General features: G+C 42.9%; 1 protein-coding gene across 1 annotated transcript in view; it reads right to left on the bottom strand.

The window, feature by feature from the left end:
- SFXN5 (sideroflexin 5) overlaps positions 1 to 23,414 on the bottom strand; it is a 181,564-nt gene that overhangs the window by 120,063 nt on the left and 38,087 nt on the right. Inside the window, exons 3-5 of the mRNA XM_065404998.1 lie at positions 19,271 to 19,348; positions 3,309 to 3,335; positions 1,503 to 1,557 (exon numbers count right to left, since the gene is read on the bottom strand). Coding sequence (XP_065261070.1) covers positions 1,503 to 1,557; positions 3,309 to 3,335; positions 19,271 to 19,348 — 160 coding nt within the window. The remainder of the gene's footprint in view (positions 1 to 1,502; positions 1,558 to 3,308; positions 3,336 to 19,270; positions 19,349 to 23,414) is intronic.

Below are 23,414 nucleotides of genomic sequence, written 5' to 3'. Positions count from 1 at the left end.
TATATAAACCCTAGCATGGATGTAGTTATAACAATATACAGGAGACTTATACTGGTACATCTTATTTCTCTTCCCAAACCAGAATAAATTATACAGCTATAGCTGCATCCACATTGGAGGAAGGAGGATGTGGGCAGTGCTGCTTTAGCTACAACTGTATAGTTAAAACGGAAACACACTCTAGCTTGGGCAAGCCCTTCTTACCCGAAATATCAATGGCCAGCTACAAAAATCACATACTCCACACGTCACCTCCCCCAGCAAGAGCTGCCAGTTACCACACTTTGCTGTGCTACAGCGCCTCCCACCAGAGAGTCTAACAGCATGTTACAAACATTAATGCATTGAGTAAGCCTCACAACCCCAGTTGACAGACAGGGATGCCAAAGCCCAGGAAGGTGGAATGATTTGCCCAAAGTTACACAGCAAGTCAGTGGCAGAACGGGGGAGAGAACCCAAGGGTCCTGGCTCACCTGTGCTGTACTTTAGCCAGGAGGTTACCCTTCCTCTCCAAAAAGTTTTTAGAGAACGAAGCACCAATCCTGCCATTTCTCCCATGCTCACACCAGATTGTCCCACCGCATGAGCTCATTTCCCAGCACGGCACATTAGAAACCAGATAAAGGTCCCTTCTAAAGGGGGATACAGACGCTCCCTGCCGGTGGCTCTCCCGAGAAGGTACCAAAGGAACACTTCTGTGCAGTAATTGCCCCACAAACACAGCCCCAGCTTGATCCACAGTAAAGGCAGGTAGTGCTCTCTTGCCTCAAGGGATGGAACACTACTAAAAAGAGGGGGAAGAAGCAGCTGATTTAATGATACAACGGCAGCTGTCTCACACCAAAGCTGGATGTGGTATGGCACAAAAGAAAAGCATTCTGTCTCTGAGGGAGAAAGAACACGGGTTGGCGGCGTGGAAGGTGCCTTCCAAGAATTCTGTTCAAGTTAGGTTCTGATACTATGCCCATCACCGTGGTACGTGGCCCAACCCACTCTCCTTAGTGGAAGAAAGCACCAGAGTGTTTGTTTATGTGGCAGCTTTCTTTCCTTGAGCCAAGGTTAAAATGAATGCCAACACGTAAACAGAGAGCCTGGATACCACAGGGACAGGCACTTTAGAGAGGCCAGAGATGAGATAAGCTAAAGTTCACATTCAGATGTCCAGGGGGTATGGAGAAGAATGAGGCAGACACTAAATATTTAAAAGATTCAGAGAAAGAACTGGGACAAAACCGGGATTATAACATTTACTATCTGCTTTTATTTGGGCATAAGCTTTCGTGGGTAAAAACCACACTTCTTTGGATGCATCCGAAGAAGTGAGGTTTTTACCCACGAAAGCTTATGCCCAAATAAATCTGTTAGTCTTTAAGGTGCCACCAGACTCCTTGTTGTTTTTGTAGATACAGACTAACACGGCTACCCCCTGATACTTGATTTACTATCTGTTTACAGTAAGATTAGTAAACAGATCGGTACACTGATTAGAAGATATACTCTACCTGACATTCTGAAAGGCATGAAGATCTTCTCATTAGTATCAGGATGTATGATGGCCTACAAAACAATCAGCAAATAGACATGGTGAAAGCATGGAAGTGGCTGGCAAGCACCAAAGAGCCTGACCCTTCCCATTATGTACAATCTGTTTAATCGGAGAGCAGAGAGACACACGTACGTGTCTCTACAGCAGCATAAGCAGCATGCTGCACGTGGCTTTTGCAGCACAGGTCAGTGGCCCATGACCATTCAGTAGTCTTCACAAAAGCCTCCTCCTGCTTATTGGTTTTCTGCTCCTTTAAAAATTCTTGACATAACTGAGTGCTAGTGAGAAGTGACAGGCTGACAACACTGGAGACAAAAGTATAGAACAGGTACATAATGAGCAGTTGCAATGTCCACAAAGAACACACATCAATGTGCCTTAACCCTGACCTGGGAGGTACTACCTCTAGGGACAAGAACAGAATTTAGTCTCCATGGCCCACTCTATCCTTGGTGTCTCTACCAAGATCGCTAACGATGAGGCCAGCTTTGTTGGTGGTTTTGTAATCTGGACACTCAGACTAAATTCACTGTACACAAGACACTAACAGCGATTAGATAGTAATAAGTCATTGTCAAGTGGACTAGATGGGAAGCAGCAACCTAAATCAGTGCAATGTAGCCCTCCTGTCCTGTGTGTAAGTTTGAAGTTTTGACACAGTAAAGTTTTTGAAGATAAAAAAAAATCAGTTCTAAGCAAATGTTCAGGACAGATTTTAAATTCAAATTATTCAGAAGTGTTACTCAGCTTTCCTGCAGTAAATTGAGTTGTTCAAAAATTCCTGTGATTATAAAATTAAAAGCATATTTTCTGAAATGACAGGTTTTATTTAACTCTTCCTGACTTTATACACGATGGGTTCTACTCACAGCCCCCACTCTCACTAAATCTATGTATACATGTATATAAGGGTGAAGATTCTCTCAATAATCTAGAACAATAATGAAAGTTCTCTCCATTCACACTTATGCATACACCAGCTTGTAAACCAGGTCGAGGCAAGCATGGACATTTGCATGGAAATCCAACAGAGCCTGACCATGTTGTTGCCAATTGAAAACATGATTGTATGGTCATCTGGTGTTACTGAAACAAAGAATTCTCCAGTAAAATCCTATCGGCTATCATAATGATTCATTGCACTACTTTTTGGGCTCAGGAGAAGTTCAACCTTCATGTCCATCCAGTTCTTAGCCAAACTGTAGAGACTACTTACAAAGGAGCCAACTGTGGTAGTTTTGTGCTATGGACACCTGTTCATTAAGAACTGGACTGAGACCACCAACTTATTCTATTCTACAGCCGCCCATAAAAGTCACCTTTGGTCTTTCTCACCTTAGGCAGATAAGGACCAGATCTCCATATGAAGCCAGTGAAGATGCACCAGTGTAAAAACTGGTGTAAACAGGGGTGAGAATCAGTCTGCTAGTGTTTTGGGATTGTCCAGGGGAAAGATATGACAGAAGTTTTTATTGTTATGGAAGAACTGCCAAACCAGTTAATGGGAATGTGGAGACCAGGAAAACTCTAGGCTAGATAAGTGGGAGAAAACGAACACATAAAATTATATATGAACACTAAAATAAAATTAAAACTCTTGGGGGGGGGGGAGTTATTTGCACATGCTATTTTATCTTGTCAGAGAAAATGTAACTGAAAAACCGTGACAGAGAAAGGAGCACCACCTTTTTCCCCATTTAGGAAAAACAGAAGAGAATAGTGATATTTTAAAAGAGGAATAAAATATGTAAAAGGTTGTTACCTGCTTTATTTTTTGAGCTCCCCAAAGCTAGAAAAATAAAAAAAAATTAGTTTTTAAAAAATCAGCACAGAAGAACCCACATTAATCCTCTGATCTGTTACATTAAAGGAACAGGGAGAATCGCTCTAAGAACTTTCCTCTGGATGTCAGAGACTGTTATTTAGGGCCCTATTCTGCCACCTTTACCCACATTGAGTAGTACCGTATCAGAGCCAGTAGTTCTACTGAAATCAATGACACCACCTGAAGAGGAAGACACTGCTCAACGTAAGACAGGATGGCAGAATTCAGACCTTATATTATAAGCTTCTGAGATGAGGAACACTGCCCTCTTTACTCTTTTGTGTACACATCTGAGCATATGATTAGCACAATAATACCTTGAATGAGCTTCCAAGACTCCCACTGAAGTCAGTGGTCATTGGAGGGCATGCCACTCTAAGGTGAGTAAACACTGCAGTGAGGTATTTGCAAACATTCATTCAAATACAAACGGTGCATTAGCTTCAACAGGATGAGGGGCCCAGTTTTCACTTTTCCACAAACAATTGTGCAAGGAAAATCTTCTTCATTGAAGAATGCTCACTGTAAAGGAAAGTGCCATGAATATTCATAAAATACATGTTTTTATTATTGATTGTAGCACACAAAGGCCCCAAATCAGAGGCAGGGCCCCATTGCAAAAGTCTCAGTCCCTGTCCCAAACAGCTTACAATCCACTTTATGACAAAATGAAACAAGAGGATGTTAGAAATAATTGAAAGGAATGGGGAAGGAGGACGAGAGTAAGAGAGAGAAAAGAATATCCAACATAGACTTGTTTTGTGCAGAATTTGGTGGTTCAGTCATTTAAGGTATGGAATTTTTTAATGTAAGATATAGGATTTTGCCACCCTCTCTCACGTTGGGCTTGGTCCTGTTCCCATTCAAGTCAATGGAAAAATTTGCATTGACTTGTTGCAGGATCAAGGCCCTTGAGGAGTATGTTTCAATGGGAAGATTCATGGAGTAAGGTACTACCTCCAGGTGAGGAAGCATAGTAGAAATTGGCCCATAGCTATCAGCAGTCCCTACTACCTAGTAATTATTTACACCCAGATTCCGATCTCATTCACAAAGGTGTAAATCTGGAACAACTATTGATGTCCGTTACTGCGGTATTTGAGCCCCTCACAATTTTTAGTGTATTTATCCTCACTACACCACAGTGAGGTAGGGCAGTTCCCCATTGTATAGAGGGGAAACTGAGGCACAGAGAAAGTAAGTGGTTTGTCCAAGGTCACACAGGGAGTGTGTGGCAAAGAAAGGAATTAAACCAAGATGAATTCAAATCCCAGGCTAGCGTCCTACGCACTGGCCCATGCAGCCTCTTTAATACAGTATATACAGAATGGTATAAAAGACAATAACTGACCTTCAGAATATTAAACAAAAAACACCTTCAGTCAAAATGGAATTCTACTGTGTGTTTCTACCTCTTCTAAATGCATTATACAGCAAAGACAATGTATTTTCTGGCATGACCTTAGGCATGGGTGCAGAGAACTGGCCTTTAGCGTCCCTGTTCAGTTGACTCTGTTTTCAAATGCACTAGTGAAAAAACAGTCTGTGAGAAGGAAGGACAGTTTCTGAGCAGGTTCCATGGGCATTTTGGTCAAGATATCTAATTTCACTAACTGGTCCCAATATTTCTGCATTTCCTTGCTGCAGAGCAAATATTGTCAGAACACTGGATTATCCCATCGCTTCCCAGAAACAGACTTTACAAGATGCACCTGATGAGTCACCTAAAGATTCTGCCAGCTCATTTTCACTTTTTTTATCCTCTAATTCATTTTCTGTTTTCAGCAAGTCTACAACATTTTTCCAATAGATTCAACACTGTGAGTAGTTGGTTTTGCCAGCCAGTGGCTGGCTGCTGACAGCAGGTCTCTGTTTTAGCTAGGGATTCCATTCACACTTTCTCTGGCCATGTTAGAGATGGAGGGCCAAATTCTGATCTCATTTACCCTACTGTGAATCCAAAGCAGCTGCACTAAAGTAAGTAGAGTTATCCCAGATTTATGCTTGTCTGAATCAGCCCATGGTTTCTAAATAAGGGGCTACTTTTGGGCAGTCTCCTACCACAGGTGTTCCTATTTCCCACAGGAGTTACTGTACATTAATAACATAGTATATAATTCTATGTGTCACCATTCAGAGCAACCACACCTGAATTTCCCCTTCATGGTTCAGCAAGGTCACCCACTCTAGGCTCCCAGATCCTCAGCTGTCCTCTCTCTTGAGCGGAGACCCACATTTCTCTCCCTCCTGACCAGGGTTTTTCCAGGCTGCACAGTTCCCTGCTTACACTGAGAGTTCCCCAGAAAGTCAGACTGCCTAAGCAGGCCTGCTTCGCTTTCTCCACAGAGGCTATAAACAGAGTAATTGCCCACAGTTACCACACCACTCTTTCTAAGCAAGCACATTTATTCTTAAGGGGAAAGCACGACAGAGAAAGCATATTGAAACAATAGAAGAACCTACACACATGCTAATAAGCTTACCAGAGATCACCCCAACTCCAACAAGAGCTCTGGCAGGTGTCAATCCTTCAAACCCAGGGGCTCTACTGTGGCTACAAGTTCGTAACACCTTTTGTTCAGAACAAGAACACCCATGAATCTGTGAGTCTCTCCTTTATATCGTTTGGGCCTCTGATCTTGCCCTCATGTAACAGGTGATGAGCAGACAAAGGTTCCCTCCTCAGGGCGAAGCTTCTAAAAGCTGAATTCTTGCACAAATGGAGGAGTTTACGTTTGCATACACTTCCCCCTGGAGATTTCCTGGAAAACCCACTTCACTTTAAAAGTTCGTTCTTGTCTGGCCATTGTTTCAAATAGTTCTTTGAAGCTCTTAACACTTCCCAGGGTTTACATTAGTCATGACTGCCCCCTAGAGACATTATGTGCAATCCCAAAATAATACATAACCATTTGTATTTTTAATACAATGTACTCCCAAAGTACTTAAACTTAATCCATTAAGGTTTACCCAGAATATTGCAGGAAATTGCCATACCTGTCACACTAGCCACTTTGCAGTTTGTGTCCCCCTCCAAGTGTTTGCTACCCCTCCAGTTTTGGTATTAGTAGCAAATTTGCTCAAACTTGGATTTACACAAAAGAAACATCAAGTAAAAAACAAAACAAAACCAGAGCAAACCGAACCGTTTTTAAAAGACTTCACTTTCTGTGCAGCAACCCAAACGGGCAGTGGCAGACAAGGAGCTCAGCCTATGGCCATTGCAACTTTTTAGGATGACAGGTCTCCCTCCTGTTTCATTGACACACGCTTCGCCACTGCGAAGGAACTGGCTCCAGGGGCCATTTGCAAGTGCTCCAAGATTATAGTCGAATCGCTCTCAAACTAGTTGATGACAAATTAGTACTTTTTAATTCATGATTTCCAAGTTTCTATTTTCCCTTCAGTTCCAAGAGCAGGGACCCTACTACTTTGTGACGGACGCACCAGCGATTTGTGTAAAGAACAGGAACATGTGAACGTAAGACATCCCCAGGAGTTTCTACTGTGATTATTCAAAAGTTGGAAGGGATAACACCCAAACCCATCAGATAATTGGGCTCCCTGGAGACTTGTAGAAAAGGATCTTAAGTTGCAGAGAGCTGCTCTGCAGCTGTGGTCCTACAGAGCTTAGCAGCAGATAATGAAGCTGGCTGGATGCATCCTCCCAACCAGCTCTAGCAATGCCACAAAGCTCCACGAACCCCAGAGTGCAACCACGCAGCTCTCCTGCCTACTGACTTCCTTAAGGCTGGATGTCTCTAGCAGCAAGGCTTTGTCACAGGCTTGGAAGACCCAGAGCACAGTGAGGAGACACAAACCCAAGTAACCCCAGGGGAATGGTAACTGATCTTTGGTTAAACAGGAGCATTACTCACTTGGGGTTCGTTGTAATAATTGGGCCGACACATTTGCCCTAATTGTGAGCCCAACTGGATAAAGTACATAAAAGTTCACAAAATGTCACAATAACCTAGAACGACAAATGCTGATAGGCAAAGGTATGAAAAGGAGACAAAATAATTAAAATTAGTCCAAACATAAAGGCCTACTAACTAAAGTAACTAATGGACGGTGTTAAAAATCATGCTTGATAAACAAAAAAAGTGGGAAGAAAAAAAATCAGCGAACCAAAATTCATGCGTCAGAAATGGCCTAATTGGTTGACAAAATAATGAGGGGATGGGCTATTCCACCAACCATTCCCTTTGCGAGACCTTAAATTAAGAGACTTTAAGGAGAAAAATTGGCTACTGGAGCAAGCTTCACCATCATGGCTGCCACCCCCATCACCTCCTGGGACCCTAGGCCTTCGTCATCCTGATCCTGAGACATGTCCTGACCAGACTGGGACAGAGAGAGGGTCCCAGATGACATCACCACCTCTCCCAGCTCCAGCTGAATCCCAACCACCACCTGGGATGAAACAGGATCCGACTTTAACAACAGCAGCTCCAGCCCATCTCAACTCACTTCTCCTCTCTTCCCCGGCAGGACCGTTATTACCGTCTTTGATACCATCTAAGGGCTGGTCTACACTGGAGGAGGGGGATCGATCCAAGATACGCAACTTCAGCTACGCGAATAGCATAGCTGAAGTCGAAGTATCTTGGATCGAATTACCTGGGGTCCACACGGCGCGGGATCGACGGCCGCGGCTCCCCCGTCGACTGCGCTACCGCCGCTCGCTCTGGTGGAGTTCCGGAGTCGACGGTGAGCGCGTTCGGGGATCGATATATTGCGTCTTAACGAGACGCGATATATCGATCCCAGATAAATCGATTGCTACCCGCCGATACGGCGGGTAGTGAAGACGTACCCCAAGAGACTGTCTGACAAAGGGGCGGGGGGGGGGTAAAATTCTCTCCAGCTAAAGGGAAAGGGAACAAGGGATGCTGTTCAAAAAATGAAAGCCTCAATACTTTCCATTTCTTTTCTTTTTAACTGTTTTTCTTTCCTTTCTTTATCTTTAATAAAAAAAAGTTAAAAGGAGTTTGAATGGTGTATTTACCATGGCACTAAGCAAGCTGAAGTCTCTATACCAAACCCCAAACCTTGTTTAACATTGTTTAATGTGGGACAGTAACTGAATTATGTTTATACCTTTAGCCCATATATTCCACCTAAATTAATACAAGTTCCACTGTATAAGAGAACACTTGAAAGTAACTCTTCAATTAAAAAATATAGAGGATGCTTCAACCCCAAACCTATCCGTTAACAGATCTGATTGTAAAAATATGAGTGTTAATTGTGCAATTTGAAGGGAATAATTCTCCTTTCACTAACTGCAGTAACATGTAGAGTCCATGGATCTGAGACTGGATTATTTTCTGTTCACATGCTGAAGCCTTGTCTACTCTAGGAAACTTCGGCAAAAATTTCTCATTGTTGCTCAAATCAGAGTTAGCAACACTGGAGACCGACTGTAGATGAACTGCCAGCCTGCATAAGCAAGGAAAGACCCACCCTACGTAGGCTCAGAGGATACATGCTTTAAATGCTGCAAGCAGTCCATCTACACTGGAATTGGCAACAGTGATAAATCTTTGCAAAAATGTCCCTAGTATAGACAAGGCTTAAGAGTGAATCACTAGAAAGAAGTGAGTAGTTTTTAAGTAATTGTCTCTGCTTCTCTGGACAATGACATAAAAGTCTCATTTGGAACCCTGCTAGCCTCTTTCTTGCTCTAACAGGAGGTTTTCTCATCCTTTCGCAAGATCCTGCCTGCTCCCACAAAACTTCGATGCTAACGAGATAGCAGTCTGCAGTTTGCACCCAGTCAGCAAGTGCCAGTTGTTTCTCACTCTGGAAACTGCAAAAGATTTACTAAAGCAAAGCTCGGATTATCTATCCCACACTGAATTCCGCGTGTTTCAGCACAGCGACTGGAATGTGTGATACATCAGGGCTTGCTTTATGTACAAGAGCATCTCCTGTCATTGTTCTTTTTCCCAACCCCTTAAAAAAACTGTTTAACTCCCAGCAGGAGAAATATTGTCCCTACAGGGTGCTGCTCACTTTGCTTTGGAAGTTCACTGAGAAATATTTCAAGCCGACAGCAAGGACCTGCTAAGAAGTGGTTCTGTTTAGTGCTAGTACATACATTAACGAATCAAACAGGACATCAGTGTTGTCAAGTGGTTAGAGTCAAGGGGTCAAAAGGTGCCCCAGGTCTGCCAGAGAGTCACTATGGCCCAAACATTCAAAATGGGGCAAGGGAGTGCCCAACTTGAGAGACGTAGGGCTTAATACCCAGAGATGGTTAGCACCTGCAACCCCCATGGACTTCCATGTGGGTTGCAAGTGCTTCGGACCCACCAAATTACAAGGAAATTCATGGGAGTTGGGTGCCTGACTTACTTAGGCTGGGATTTTCAAAGACTCCTAAGGTATTTTGGTGTCCAGCTCCCAGTGAAGTCAATGGGAGTTAGGCGCTAAATAGCTTTGTGGATCTGGGCCTAAGTGTCATAGCACCCAAGTTTGAAAATTTGGGCCTTAAGCTCTTTGCTCTTGAGTTATCCATTTATAAAATGGACCTTCTGGGGATTGCGACAGGCTTCACGGATGATCTTTTATAAAGCTGTTATAGACATCCTCAAATGGAAGGTAATGCAGGAATGGAAAGCTTTGGTTATGGTCATTATTGTCGGTGGCAGCCAGCAGCTGTCAAAGGTGGACTTCAATTTTCAAGGGGCATCTGTGTGACATAACAGGGCACAATCCAGATCAGTGAGGGGCTGTGTCACCCTCACCCTGCAACCCTTGGTTCCTTACAATGCCTTGCTGTAGTAGCTCCTACCTGGGCCGCTCACAAACAGCTTTCCAGCAGCAAAGCCACACACTGAGTGTCTGTGTGTAACTGCACCCTGCCAGCTACACCCTGGCTCTTACCAGTCTTGGTTATGCAGCAGGGTGATCCGAACACAATCCCAGTCCTGGATCTTCCTCCAGAAATGTCTGTCCTGTACTGCCCAGCCCTCTCCTGGACAAATATATTAAGTTCGTTATTCCTTTAAAGGAATAATATGACAGCTTATTACCTTAAACAGTTTCCCAGATACTTCAACTTAAACACACTGGATTAGATAAAATAGCAAAGCAAGTTTATTAACTATATAGAGAGAGATATTAAGTGAGTATAAGTAAAGAGGCATAGAAGTTAGAAATGGTTATAAGAAAAATAAAGATCAAACGCTTACTATTGCCTAATTTAACAAACTATACTAGATTCAAGCAAAATTTCCCACCAAATGCTTCCAGTAAGATTACTGACCAAAATCTTCAGGTCAGGACCCCTTCCTGCAAAGTCCAATGGCTGTTTCCTTTTGTCTTCTCAGGTACAGAGAATGTGATGGGCAAGGAGAGAGAGAGAGACGTGTGCTTTGGGGTGTTTGTCCCTCCTTTTTATAGTTTCAGTCCCCCTCTTGAAAAACATTCCCAGCTGAGAACCAGGAGACTGAGAGTCTATGTAGAAGGATATTCCCTGCTGTTTTTTTCCACCTGTTTGAACTTCCTTGGTTTTCCCTTCCTGTTTGATTACTCTGTTTACTCCTTAAATGCACATTAAGGCAAGCACACCTTTCTTCATTTAGGACAGACCTGTCTTCTGAATAGGCAGGGCTGTGGGGTTTGGAACATCTGTTAATAACATTTTACAGGGGAATCTTATAAATTTCACATACAGTGTTGCCACATAGATCTTACCAGGACAATACTGACCAGCAAATTATGAGTTTTCCAATGATACCTTACAAAGCATACCTTGTACAAAGATTATTACAATAGTGTGCAGGGTGTGAATATGGGGTGTATTCTGTCACAACCTCTATTTTGTTACCACGTCACAACGGGTTCACCATGCTCCTGGATTTTTTTTCTCGGACTTAAATCAAAAAGGGAGATATGGACTGGACAGCCTTATAGTCCTTTTCCTTCCCACTAGCCAATGGAGCAGTGGTTCTACAGGGCTGTATGTTTTCAGGTGCTTTCATGTGCATCAAAGCAACAAACCCCGTCTTAGAAAGGCAGAGGGAGTACTACTTTCCATGTGTCAGTACTTGTCTCTCAGGACTTATCTACCTGGTGGGGTAATGTGCACTAGCGGTGTGATGTCTAATGTGCACTACGGTGTTGCGCACTAACTGGTCCAGGTAGACCCTGTTGGTGTGAACTAAAAGTTCCCCAGTGTGCTTTAACGTAGTGTTCTTTAAAACAGTACTACGTTAAAGTGCACTAGGGAACACTGACTGCACACCAGAGAGTCTACGAGACTGGTCCCCAAACTGTGGGGCACAACACCTAGGGGGGTGTGGAGGAACGTTCGGAGGGGTGCAGCAGGGCCCGGGACAGCCCCGCAGGGAGGTGGGGTGGGGAGGAAGTGCTACCCAGCCCTGCTCGGACCCCAGCCCTGCTCCGGCCCTGCCCCCAGAAACTCCTGCCAGCCAGTGATTCTTTGCAGAAGACATAATACCGTCTTGGGGACTGTGTTATTTTTCCTACCTACGTGTGATGAAGCTGGGTGTGTGTGCACGTGTGAAAGACGGCAGCCTGCCCATTCCTCTCCCAAGCCTGCTCAGTCTTTGCCCCCTCCCCCATCAAGGAAGCCACACTTGCTCTGGATGGCGGAAGATGCCCAGCAGGAGCTGTGCCCCTTCTGCATTAGAGGGAAGAGTCACACATGGAGCATCAGGGTTGGGAGTGGGGTATTTACACACACAGAACGGTGGCTGTTGGGAACTAATTTTCCTGGCTGGGATCTTGTTTTGGTGGAACTGATTTTAGGCATTGCTTCCAGGTTCTGTTCGCCACCCAGTACGGACGGGGCCAGAGTGTCATAGTTAAGATTAAAATGCAGGAGAGAGGCGCTCCCAGTTCTGTCCTCAGACCGTTAGAAAACATCCCTCAAAAAGAAAGGGAAGCAATGGGAGACCCAGTATACAGCCTTCTGATCAAATGTAGGTAAGAAATAGCGGCTTGGAGAGGGGAAGAGTACAGTTTACTGCAAATGGACCTCTTCGCTCTTCATCAAAGTGGTAAGAAAAGTTATTATTCTCCAAAAGGGATGCGGTTTAGCCTTCAATAGAGTCATTGTTCTCTGCTGTGTCTGGGACAGCATGAGTGGCTCTTCCTGCTGCTAGCATGATTGAAGGAAGAGCACAGTAATAAATATATGCCCATTATACTGGTGAGTCTCTTTTCACTTCACTGAGCTTAATAGGGAAGAAATGAAACAGTTTCAAAACAACAAGTTGCCAAAACTGCATTTGGAAAGGCTCAGGAGTGAGAAGCTACAAGGGACATGCCAGAGTGCATGCTCAGCCAGTGCTCACGGGACGGTGTCTCTCTCCCAGACCCAGGAGGATGCATTTCAAAAGCTCACATTTCTCTCTTGCTGTGGCTCATTCAATTTCTTTCAGTGACACACTTGTGTTAAAGGGGTGAAGATTTCCGGGTGGTGAAATGAAAAATAAATAAATAAAAAAAAGGTGAGGGGAAAGGCTGTCTCTTTGTTATCTCAATGTCAAGACACTGCAATGATGGGTGCATGAGAAATACATAGACATTTCTTTTCAATTTATATTGCCATAGCTCCCACAATGTGCTCAGTTTCCTACAAACATACAGAAAACACAGAACCCAGAATCATAGAACCATAGAGTTAGAAGGGACCACAAGGGTCATTTAGTCTAACCCCCTGCCAAGATGCAGGATGTGTTGTGTCTAAACCATCCAAGACAGATGGCTATCCAGCCTCTATTTGAAAACCTCCAGTGAAGGAGCTTCCACAACTTCCTTAGGCAGTCAGTTCCATTGTCCTACTGTTCTTGCAGGTAGGAAGTTTTTCCTGAGATTTAATCTAAATCTGCTATGCTGTAGTTTGAACCCATTGCTTCTTGTCCGACCCTCTGTGGCAAGAGAGAACGATTTTTCTCTTTTTTATGGGAGCACCAAGCTCCCAATCTAGGGTTCTGTTTCCACAGACACACACATGCTTAATTTGAGAAGAAAGATGGTCCAGTGATAAGGGCACTAGCCTGGGACTTTGGAAACCTGGGTTCATTGCACTGCTCAACCACAGACACCCTCTGTGATCTTGGAAAAGTCACTTAGGGCAGGTCTACACACCATTTTTTGTACTGGTTTATTTAGCTCAGTTCAGAAACCAATATAGTTAAATTGGTGCAATACCAAGCATGGAGGTGAATTTATGGAAATAAGTTAAGCAACATAAGCATCTTTTTATGCCAGTATAACGCATCCATACTAGAAGGTTGCACTAACATAACTTGGTACAAAAAAAACTTTGCAGAATTAAGGTGTATTTCGGCCTTTATCTTGCAGGTCCTTGTGTGATGCACGGTGAGCCATGTACAACCGTCGTACAGCACTGAAACTTACACTAACACTGTGGCTCTTTGTTCTCTCCTAGTGGCGAGACCACAAGTAGAAGCTGTGGCACACCGACAGAGGGCAAGAGTGAGAGGAAGGATGTTCAGGAGGAATATAAAATTGCTGCAAATAATTTCATGGTCTGTTTTCTGTCTGTCTTGTTATTTAGTCTGTAACTAGGTGTTTGTTGTGCTGGGCGCTGCATTGATCCTGACTGGGACCTCTGGATGTGGCTGTCATACAAATATTAAATAGCAATAATTTACGTTCCTGGCTGATGCCAGAGCACACAGACATTCTCAGAGATTTATTCAAAGGAAAGGGACACCAGGACAAAAAGGCGCAATGGGATGGATGTGTTTTGATGAACATACCAGGTAGGTTGTTTAGGGGGAAGTGATTCTACTGGTTTGTTGTTACAGTTTGATAGCTTTTAGCACAGAAAGATGAAGATGTGGGCCATTTCAGTAACAAAGTCTAGCATCATGGGGAGGTGGGTTGAAAGAATGCTGCAGTTCTTTAAATTAATTTGCGAAAAAGCATTCACAGCATTGATTCCCTAATTTAGTCCTTCAACAGGAGACCTTCACCCTACGTTTTACAGTGCCTGAGCAATACTGTCCATGTCCAGTAAACACTGTAAGTTCCTTGGGACAAGCACTTGTTTTTCCTGCATTGCATTTTTGTGCGGCACGGAGCACAATAATAAAAATAGTAAAGCAGCTGTGTTGTCAAACAAGGATTCTTTAAATCTCTCCTGTGTAGCTGGTAGCCATCAAGTACGGCTTCTTTCAACTTTTACCACTGCTGACATGCCAGCATCAATCTGTTCTTCCAATCTGTGCTGGTCGGTTGGTCAGGTTGGAAAAGGGACTCTTGCAAATAGAGGACACAGATGCAGTTCTACAAATTAGACAAATGATGCAAAGAAGCCTGGGAATAAAGGACAAAAGCCACATCATAATGTCTGCAGTTGGTGAAGCTTTTTGGTTTGAGGATGTCTGGGCAGCAATGCTCATGGGCTGCAGAAAAAGTCACTTTTAAGTAGTATGCAGCTGTATTCAGTCCACCAATATTTTTGTGACGGCCATTCTTCTTCAGAGAAGTATTTATTCCTTCAAACAAAAATGCTTTTGTTCCAATGGAGGCTCCCCAGAGGAGGCAGTCTGGGCTGCTCTGTTTAAAATTGGATGCGTTACGGTCTGCACCTTCTGCTGCAAATTGGCTCCGAGTGCAAGTGTGTGTGTCATTTTCATCGATTGCCTTTCAAATATCACTAGCCACCAGAGTTTCATGTTAAAATCCCGATCCCACCAGCGGCCCTCCAAGAAGCCAGGGGGAAATCTGCAAACAAAGAGTTCACAGGATTGGGCACTTTACATGTAACATGTTGCCTCTCTCTCACTGCATAGAAGCTTGAAATGAATGCAAATGAAAAAGATTTTGCCAACTCACTAATGGGGCTGTTTAAACTAGGAGCTGAGGGAAAGCTGACAGGTGCCAAGGAACACTCAGGTGGGACAAAAATCTGGTAGGGCTCTCAGTGACACAAAGGTATCTCTGTACACAGAGAAAGATGGAACAGATGTCCCATCAGCAAGGATCACACCACTGTCTCTCTAAGCTATTAGACAGGTCTATAACTCTCTACTCATTCCTAACAGGCCTAAGAGACACGTCAGGAAGCCTAATTCTCTAATTGCTTCCCTTTTTAACTTTTCAGAATACAGTTTTCATTCCCAAACTGATGCCTCTTGCATCAAAACATTTTCAGATATGTTATGTTCATGTATCTACTTCATAGCAGAGTTCAAAAAAACAAACAAACCCCAACAACATACCAGGCAAACCCCAAACCACCCACTAGATTTTTTTTCCCCAGAAAGAAAAAGATACATTTTTGTAATGTAATTATTTAGGAAGTTTTAACAGGTTTACAAATCATTGCCATGTAAATATCTAAAGTGTTAATCATTACAACATTGAGCTGATCTTTTTGTTTAGAGAAACATTATGCAGTAATATAATCATCAGATCTCTCTGTTTAACAGAGTATTATCATATTACAGAGTGAGCCTCTTTCTGCCACCCAAGCTGAGTTATTTCTGGGGATTTTATTAAACTGAGTGAAACGACTGACTCTACTCATATTTATCAAACCTTGCATGCCTGTCGAATGTTAACATTCAAAATAATTGGACAAGTGTGCTGGGGGGATGGGGGGTTGGCAGTATCAAAGTACTTTTAGTACTGAATAAACAGTACCTAAATATCTAAGTATCTATCTGTCCTCTGTCAATTTTGCTGGGAACCTAATTGATGCATTGAGTTTTTCCATAACAACAATCTCCCATATGTTTTCGAACCATTCCTCTAATTTTTGGCTATTTTTCTTTTCCCATGAGAGGTTATCAGTAGTCTAGCAGCTACTAGGAGATGAGATGCATTTTTCACCTGTTTGAGTGTGTCCATTTTCCCTAGGAAGCCCCTGGGGAAAGGTTACAATCTTAAATTAATGGTCATTTTGGTGAGCAGGAGAGCAGATCTATCGTTCCGGATCAAACAAAGAGGGTAGGAGGAGTAAGTGGACAGCTAACAAGTCAACGTGAAGTTGAAGACAACGAGGATGAGGTTGTGCTGTGAGGAAAAAGGGAGCGCAAAGGAGTCAGAGAGGAAGATGGATGGGGAGGACTCAGGGGCAGTAAACGGTGGCTACATGAAGGGGGAGTGGAGATAAGAGGCAGGCGGAGAGTTGTTTGAAGAGAAAGAAAGAGTGGTAAGGGTTGGAAGCAGCAGAAGAGAAGCTCTACACCTCACCTCACTCCTTTGCGGACTACTTGAGGTGGAGCATGTGAGAGGAGAAGAGGTCACTGTGAGAGTGCAGCTGCAGCGACAGTGTCAGGAGAGGGGATCCAAGGTCCCTGTAAGTGCCAGGAGATAGAGGGAGAAGGAGACCCAAAAAACATGGATGATGGTGATCTTTGAGATGCAGTGTGTGCAACCACTGGGTATTCCAGAGGGAGCAAGAGAAGAGGAGGACAGGGAGAAGGCTTGAAAGGGAAGGGCTGGAGGTGGTGATGGGACAGGGTGCAGGAAATGGGACTGGAGGGGATGGAGGCTGGGTCAAATATTGCACAGAGGAGGAAGTGGAGGTGGAATTTGTGGTGGTCAGAGGGGGTGAGGAATGGGCAAAGGGAAGGGGAGAACAAAAAGGGAGAAGCGTGGAGATGGCGGATGCAACTGAGGAGTGGGGAAGGGAAGCGGTGGGAGGAAGGGATGACAACACAAAAGACAGGTATCAAGAGAGCGAAGAGGGAGTAGTGGCAGAACATGGTTAGGAAAGAGCAGCCTATGGGGTTGACAGGAGCACACGCTCAGCTAATGCAGACAAGAGCAACAGAACAAATAATGGAACCAAAGACTGTATCATAATGTATATGCCCAGAGGCAGAGTTAAGGCTGGACATGGACTGGAACTGTGGCATTTCACCGGCTTTTGAGCACTTCAATTTGCAGCTGTAATATTTTTTACATAGATAGTTCTACTTAAAAAAACAAAAACAAAAAACACCTGAGCATTTCTTATTTTGTGCCTGGATCAGCTCTGGCTATTTGCTCTGCCTGTAAGAGGGCTGATTTTGTGCAAAATTCTGGCTGGTTTTCTTGCATTTTCTAGAGGATTTCCAGATTAAGATTACCCTGGTTTCATGCTATTGAGCAACAGCTGAGCTTTCTAAAATAATTTCTTCTGAACCCAACAAAGACTGTGCTGCAAGGCTGTGAACCTTTCCCCTGAGGATAACTGGGGATGAAGAGTGTTTACTCCAGCATCTGCCTCGTAAGGAGGGTCATGGCAAGCAGGGGCAGAGTGCAGGTAAGGGGCTAAGGAAAGTCAGTTCTGGATGGAACGGTCCATGACTGTTCCATTTCAGAAGGCTGAATCTAAGTAGAAGGAGAAATCTCTCTTTAAAAGCCCTGCCCAGGAGGTAATAAATGTATTGAGAAAATATTTGATGTTACAGAGTTTCTGATTGTCTTTTACACTTACATTTTTCGTGTACTGGAATTGTTTCACCAAGCAATGAAAACAAACTAAGCACAGTTATTATGCCTTTGGCTGCAGCCGGGGAATCCTTGGCAATAGCCACTGAATGGAAAGAAAGCAGTTTTGGATACTGGCAGGGTTAGCGTAACACAAAACTGAACACTCGCTAGAAAAAGTCAGGTGGGATATTAATTTAACGGCTCCCTCAAAACAAGATGTTTTCTGGACTAAGACTTGATAGTAGGTTTTTGCTGGGATATTTGAACAGCTGATAAGGGTTTCACAGAAGTATTAGTTTATCTTGTAGGACTTCAGCAAGCCAGAGATATCTACTCTTTCAACCAGTTATGCACCCACCGTCTAGAATTTCATCTAGACCTCACATCCCTAGTTTACTTATGAGAATGTCATTTGGGACTGTGTCAAAAGCCAAAAGTGCATCCCCCTTCCACTAGGCCAGTAACCATGTCAAAGAAGAAAACCACACACACTGCAGCCTCACTTAGGTGTCCAGACACCTATCTCATACCTAAGCCCCAGTGAGATCATAAACCAGGACAAGATAGGTGGAGGAGCCGTACAATGTAAGTGCATTTATTTCAGTGAGGCTATATCAGCAATTAATGTGACCCCTCAGAGAAGCAGGGTTTATAGACAACTCTGGCTGCCAATACATGGACATAGTGATGTGCCTGGTGAGAGACTTCAGCTTAGTGAAGAAAGCAACATATTTTTTAGCATCTAGAACTAGCAAAATACACATTTTGTGAGAGCTGGGGAGGGTAGTGATGGTGCTGGTGGTGAATGTTATTCTTAATCGACACAATTCTTTAAACTCAAATGTTATGCTTACTTTTAATAACAATTTTTATTTAACATTTTTACAGGTTTTTAAACCACCTCTTGTGGAATTTTGCTCAGCAAAACTTTTTAAAATGCCTAAAAAAAACAACAACCCACAAAAAAACAAAAATAAAACACCTGTCAGGGATGGTCTAGGGATTCTTGGTCCTGCCTCGGTGTGGGGGAAGGCCCAGATGACCTCTCAAGGTCCCTTCCAGCCCTACAGTTCTATGATTGCTATTAAATTATTAGTATTAATGTGACACACACCAAGTTACGATGCCCAATGCCAAAAAGAACATGGAATAGCTAATGTAAGACATCCAGTTCCTTCCAGAAGTAGCCTATACTGGCATTACAACTAATGCCAGATGAGATCCCAGCACTGTGACAATCATCAGCTGTACCATCATTAAGGACTTATTTTTAAAAAAGTAACACTTACTAAAAACAGATCAGCAACAGATGATAACTTGTGGTAATCATGACAGTACAAACCCAGGAAAGTACCAAACTGGTGATTGGCTACAAAGACATACATGAAATTTGTTTTTCCTTCAGTAAAGTAGTTGTCCATGCACAAGGAGGAACCCAGGAAACAACGGCTCAGATGTATTACCTCTTTGTTAGTGACTCCAGGGGGTAAAGTCCCATGTTTATAATCCTCCAGCAACTGCACAGCTTCTTTAAGACGACTCTGCAAATACATAACACAATAAAGCATGATCAGTAACATTTGTTCTGCACTGACCCCGTTAGACTGAAGGCTCTGAATCTAGGTTACAGGACCACGTGCAAGTCTTGAAACACACTTCTTTATGCAAGCCTCAGGAGAGGTGTATTTTTTATATATACACATACACATTTAGCACATGTATCTGTATTTGATTTATACTATCAGCTTCTTGAGACAGGGACTGCATCTTCCTCTTTGATTGTACAAGTATCTAATAATTATGTGGGATACACAAAAGAACAAGGAATGCTGGCACAAACGGTATCAGAAAGTCTGTTCAGCTGAAGTCTTCTTAATTAGCGTGATAAATCTGATTTACTATCTCATGAAGGAGGCTGGATTTATGATGCAGCTAGGGAAATACTTTTTTGAAGACAAAATGATCTACTCAGGTGCAATGGACAGTGCATTTATGAGGAATCAATTCATACCTTGCACCAAACTCTGAACTCCAGACACCTTCAAAACACCCACTGAAGTGAAAAGGAGTTTTGCCTACATAAGGACTAAAGGACTGAAAAATACGGTAAAGTAAATTCAAGCCCTTAAGAACTGCAGTAAGAGGCACTAGCCCATATAATTAATCTGTATTATTAAAAGAAAACACACACATACATATATATACACACACACAGAGTGGTCACCCTTAAAAATTCAACATCTACCAACAATAATTAAACAGCACGTTTGATTCTGATCTCAGCTACATCAGTGTGGAGCAGGATAACTCCACTGAAGTCAATGCTGTTTCTGCTCTCAAATGGGTGTACCTTCACTGAAATCAAGGCAGTTATCCTGCTTGACACCGACATAAAGGAGATCAGAATCAGGCCCCATATATCTGAGATACAATAATATTTTCATATACTTCAGAACTGATTTAACTGTGCTATCTTGGGTACCAACATGTGGTAGCTGTTGGCAAATGTTGGTATTTTAATGATGACCACTATATTGTCTATATACATATTTGGGCCAGATTTTCAGAATCAGTGTTGGCATCTTTCTGCTCCCACTGAAGTTAATGAGAGTTTGATTGCTGAAGTTAATGAGATCAGAATTAGGCGAGAGCCGAGGCCTTTTGAAAATCCCACCCATTATACACACATAAACACATACAGAAATAAGCAACTTCCTCATGTTGCACTAAAAGGCAGTTTTTAAATATCTCATGCATTCAAATTATCACAAGTATTGATATTCATGTATTGCTGAATCAAAAAGTCCCATTGGTTCCAGAATATATTCCCATATTTAAAGGGGAAGGATGATCTTGCAATTAAGTACTGGACTGAGACTCGCAGGCCAATTCTTTTGATGTCTGGTAATAAAAAGGGGAAAGTAATCTCCACTCAATTAATCCAAAATGCAGAACAACAAGTCAGGCTGTAAAGGCTGGCTTCAGTGGAGGCCACTGCTTTTCCAGTGCCCTGCCAAACCTGCAGTGAGGCTGCAGAAAATGTCAACGGACTAGGGAAATATTTCTCATTTATTTAAAAACAAAGACAATTCATATTATTTGCCTGGATGATGGATTCCCTGCAGGAACCTTCATGTTTTTAAATGTTACTGTCAGGCTTGTTTAGTTGAACATCCCTGCACTAGCTGTTACAACGATTATTTCTAGATAGGGATGCTTTATAAATAAAGATTTTTTTTTGGAACATGATGAAATCTGATTATAATCTACCTAGGTACTTATGGCCCTTCCCATTGTATCATAGATCCTCACAAACATTAATAAGCTTGTCCTTCCAAAAATTAGGCAAGTATCATTCCAGCAAATCTTGTTCTTCTATAAACTGGGCTAATTGCTGGCAGATTATTAGTGCCTTTTTGTTGCAAACATCAAAGAATACTTTGTTGTTTTCTTGGAAATGCCAGCAGCTAGGCCAACCCAAAACTGGCAATAAATGAATGACTAGTGCCTTTCAAGCATTCAGTACATAAATGCATTAATGAAAAGTGGCAATCCCAGCATTCTACAGAGCAAATGTGTTGTGGATGGATTAATGCCCATTTTTGCATACACTAACCTAATTCCATATATATCCACATATTTTTGGCCTTGGTATTACATTTCGCATTGGCTTACATTTATCAGCAGTGATTCAACACAAGTGTAAAAGTGAGTAGTCTTTGCAAAGACACCTAATGAGGTTTAATTTCAGGAGACATGAAGAAAGAAAGAATTCAGGAAATGTGAACCCTAGAGCAAGCTTCTTCTCTTTAAGCTCTGCAGTGGAGGTCAGTCACGGTTACCGGGCTACCTGCACTGCTGTCCCTGCTCTGGATTTGCCTGAGAGCATCTCCACTGGTGACAAGCTGCTTCTCGTGGGGTGGAATCACCCGATTCTCCAACTCTTAGACCAGAGCCTGGGTTGCAGACTCCTGTGCTCACCAGGATTACCTCAGCAGGTCTGACTTCAGATAGGCACCTGCAGTTTTGCCCCTCGGGAATTGTGACAGTGACCACACAGCCTTGTCAAAACAAAGTATTGTTTATTCTTAATAGTCAGAACACCAAACAGCACAAGACAGCAAGGATTTGAAAACAATAAAATAGCTTAAACACAGGCATATCTACATAGCACTTACCATTCCTGTCCCCCTCCCCCCACAGTGTTAGCCAGGTACCCCAACTTCTTCAGACTCCTGCCACAGAGACTGTCTCTGTCTCAGCCTGTTCCCTGAATAGCCCCCATCAACTGACCCTGCTTTCTCTCAAGAGAGGGTCTCTATTTAGTATCCCTTTGATCTTAAGCCCCCAGCCCTGGCAGAATAAGCCTTTCAAATTTGCTGGAGCCACAGCAGGAAGTCCCTTCCTAATTATTAGCCCAGCCATTGTTCTTGCAATGGCCCTTGAAGCATTTGCCCTAGAGATATTTTATTTCTAGTCTTTGTTTTATGGAACAGCCCCTTTTGACTCAGCTCCAGGAGTCAGATCACAGCCCTTACAGCAGTCGGACAATCATAGAGCATTCAGAGCATTTGTAAGTTAATACAGAGCAGCCTTCGTGTCCTCCACTGTCACTCAAATGTTTTGTCATCCATATATATTCATTTAAGGCAAGTTTTATCAGACACATTACCTGGTAAACTCAAGTCTCTTTTCAGAAAGCACTAGCCTTATCTGAAACCTCCTTGCCCCCCGCCCACTTTCTCTGGGAGGTTCTAGAATCACTCTGGACTTATATTTGATCTTGGTTTGGTTTGCTGACTTAATGAAGATAGACTCCAGCAATATGAAGTCACCCTAAACTAGCAGTGTGTTCACTCCGTTCATTGGGTGGGACTGGGATGTGTTGGGACAGGCAGAAGTACTGGAGAGAAACACCACACCCTGCTCCAAAGACTAGGGATTACGTCAGTATCCAGGCTCTGGAAAACTGCAGACACACAACTGGAACACACCACAAGGTATTTAAAAAATAATGAAACGATCCTCCTGGAATTAATCATCCAGAGATTTAACTTTTCACAGTCAAGCAGCTTTAATATGTGAGCGAGGGGAGGAGAGGAACTGATTTACTTTACAAAATATACATAATAGTGTCTAGATATGACAACGATGGGCACCTTAGGGTATGTCTACACTACAGGATTAATCCGAATTTATATAATTCGAATTTAGGAAACCGATTTTATAAATTCGAATGTATTCGGCCACACTAGGCACCATTAATTCGGTGGTGTGCGTCCAAGCTACCGTAGTAGCATCGATTTCCAGAGCGTTGCATTGTAGGTAGCCAATAACATTGAATTGCCAATAACTTCGAATTGCGGCCACACTAACCTTAATTCGGATTAACAATACCGATTTTGACGCTACTCCTCTCGTCAAGGAGGAGTACAGAAATCGAATTAAAGGGCTCTTTAATTCGAATTAAATGGCTTCGTTGTGTTAATTCGAATTAAAGCAGCTAAATCCGAATTAAAGTCGTAGTGTAGACCAGGCCTTAAATGCTTATGAGTACGGCTAGTTATATGTCCTGTGGTCAATGCCGGTCACAGATCCCACAATTTT

This window comes from Emys orbicularis, chromosome 5, assembly GCF_028017835.1.
Source record: "Emys orbicularis isolate rEmyOrb1 chromosome 5, rEmyOrb1.hap1, whole genome shotgun sequence".
NCBI classification, from domain to species: Eukaryota; Metazoa; Chordata; order Testudines; family Emydidae; genus Emys; species Emys orbicularis.
This window is presented reverse-complemented; position numbering and strand designations above follow the sequence as displayed.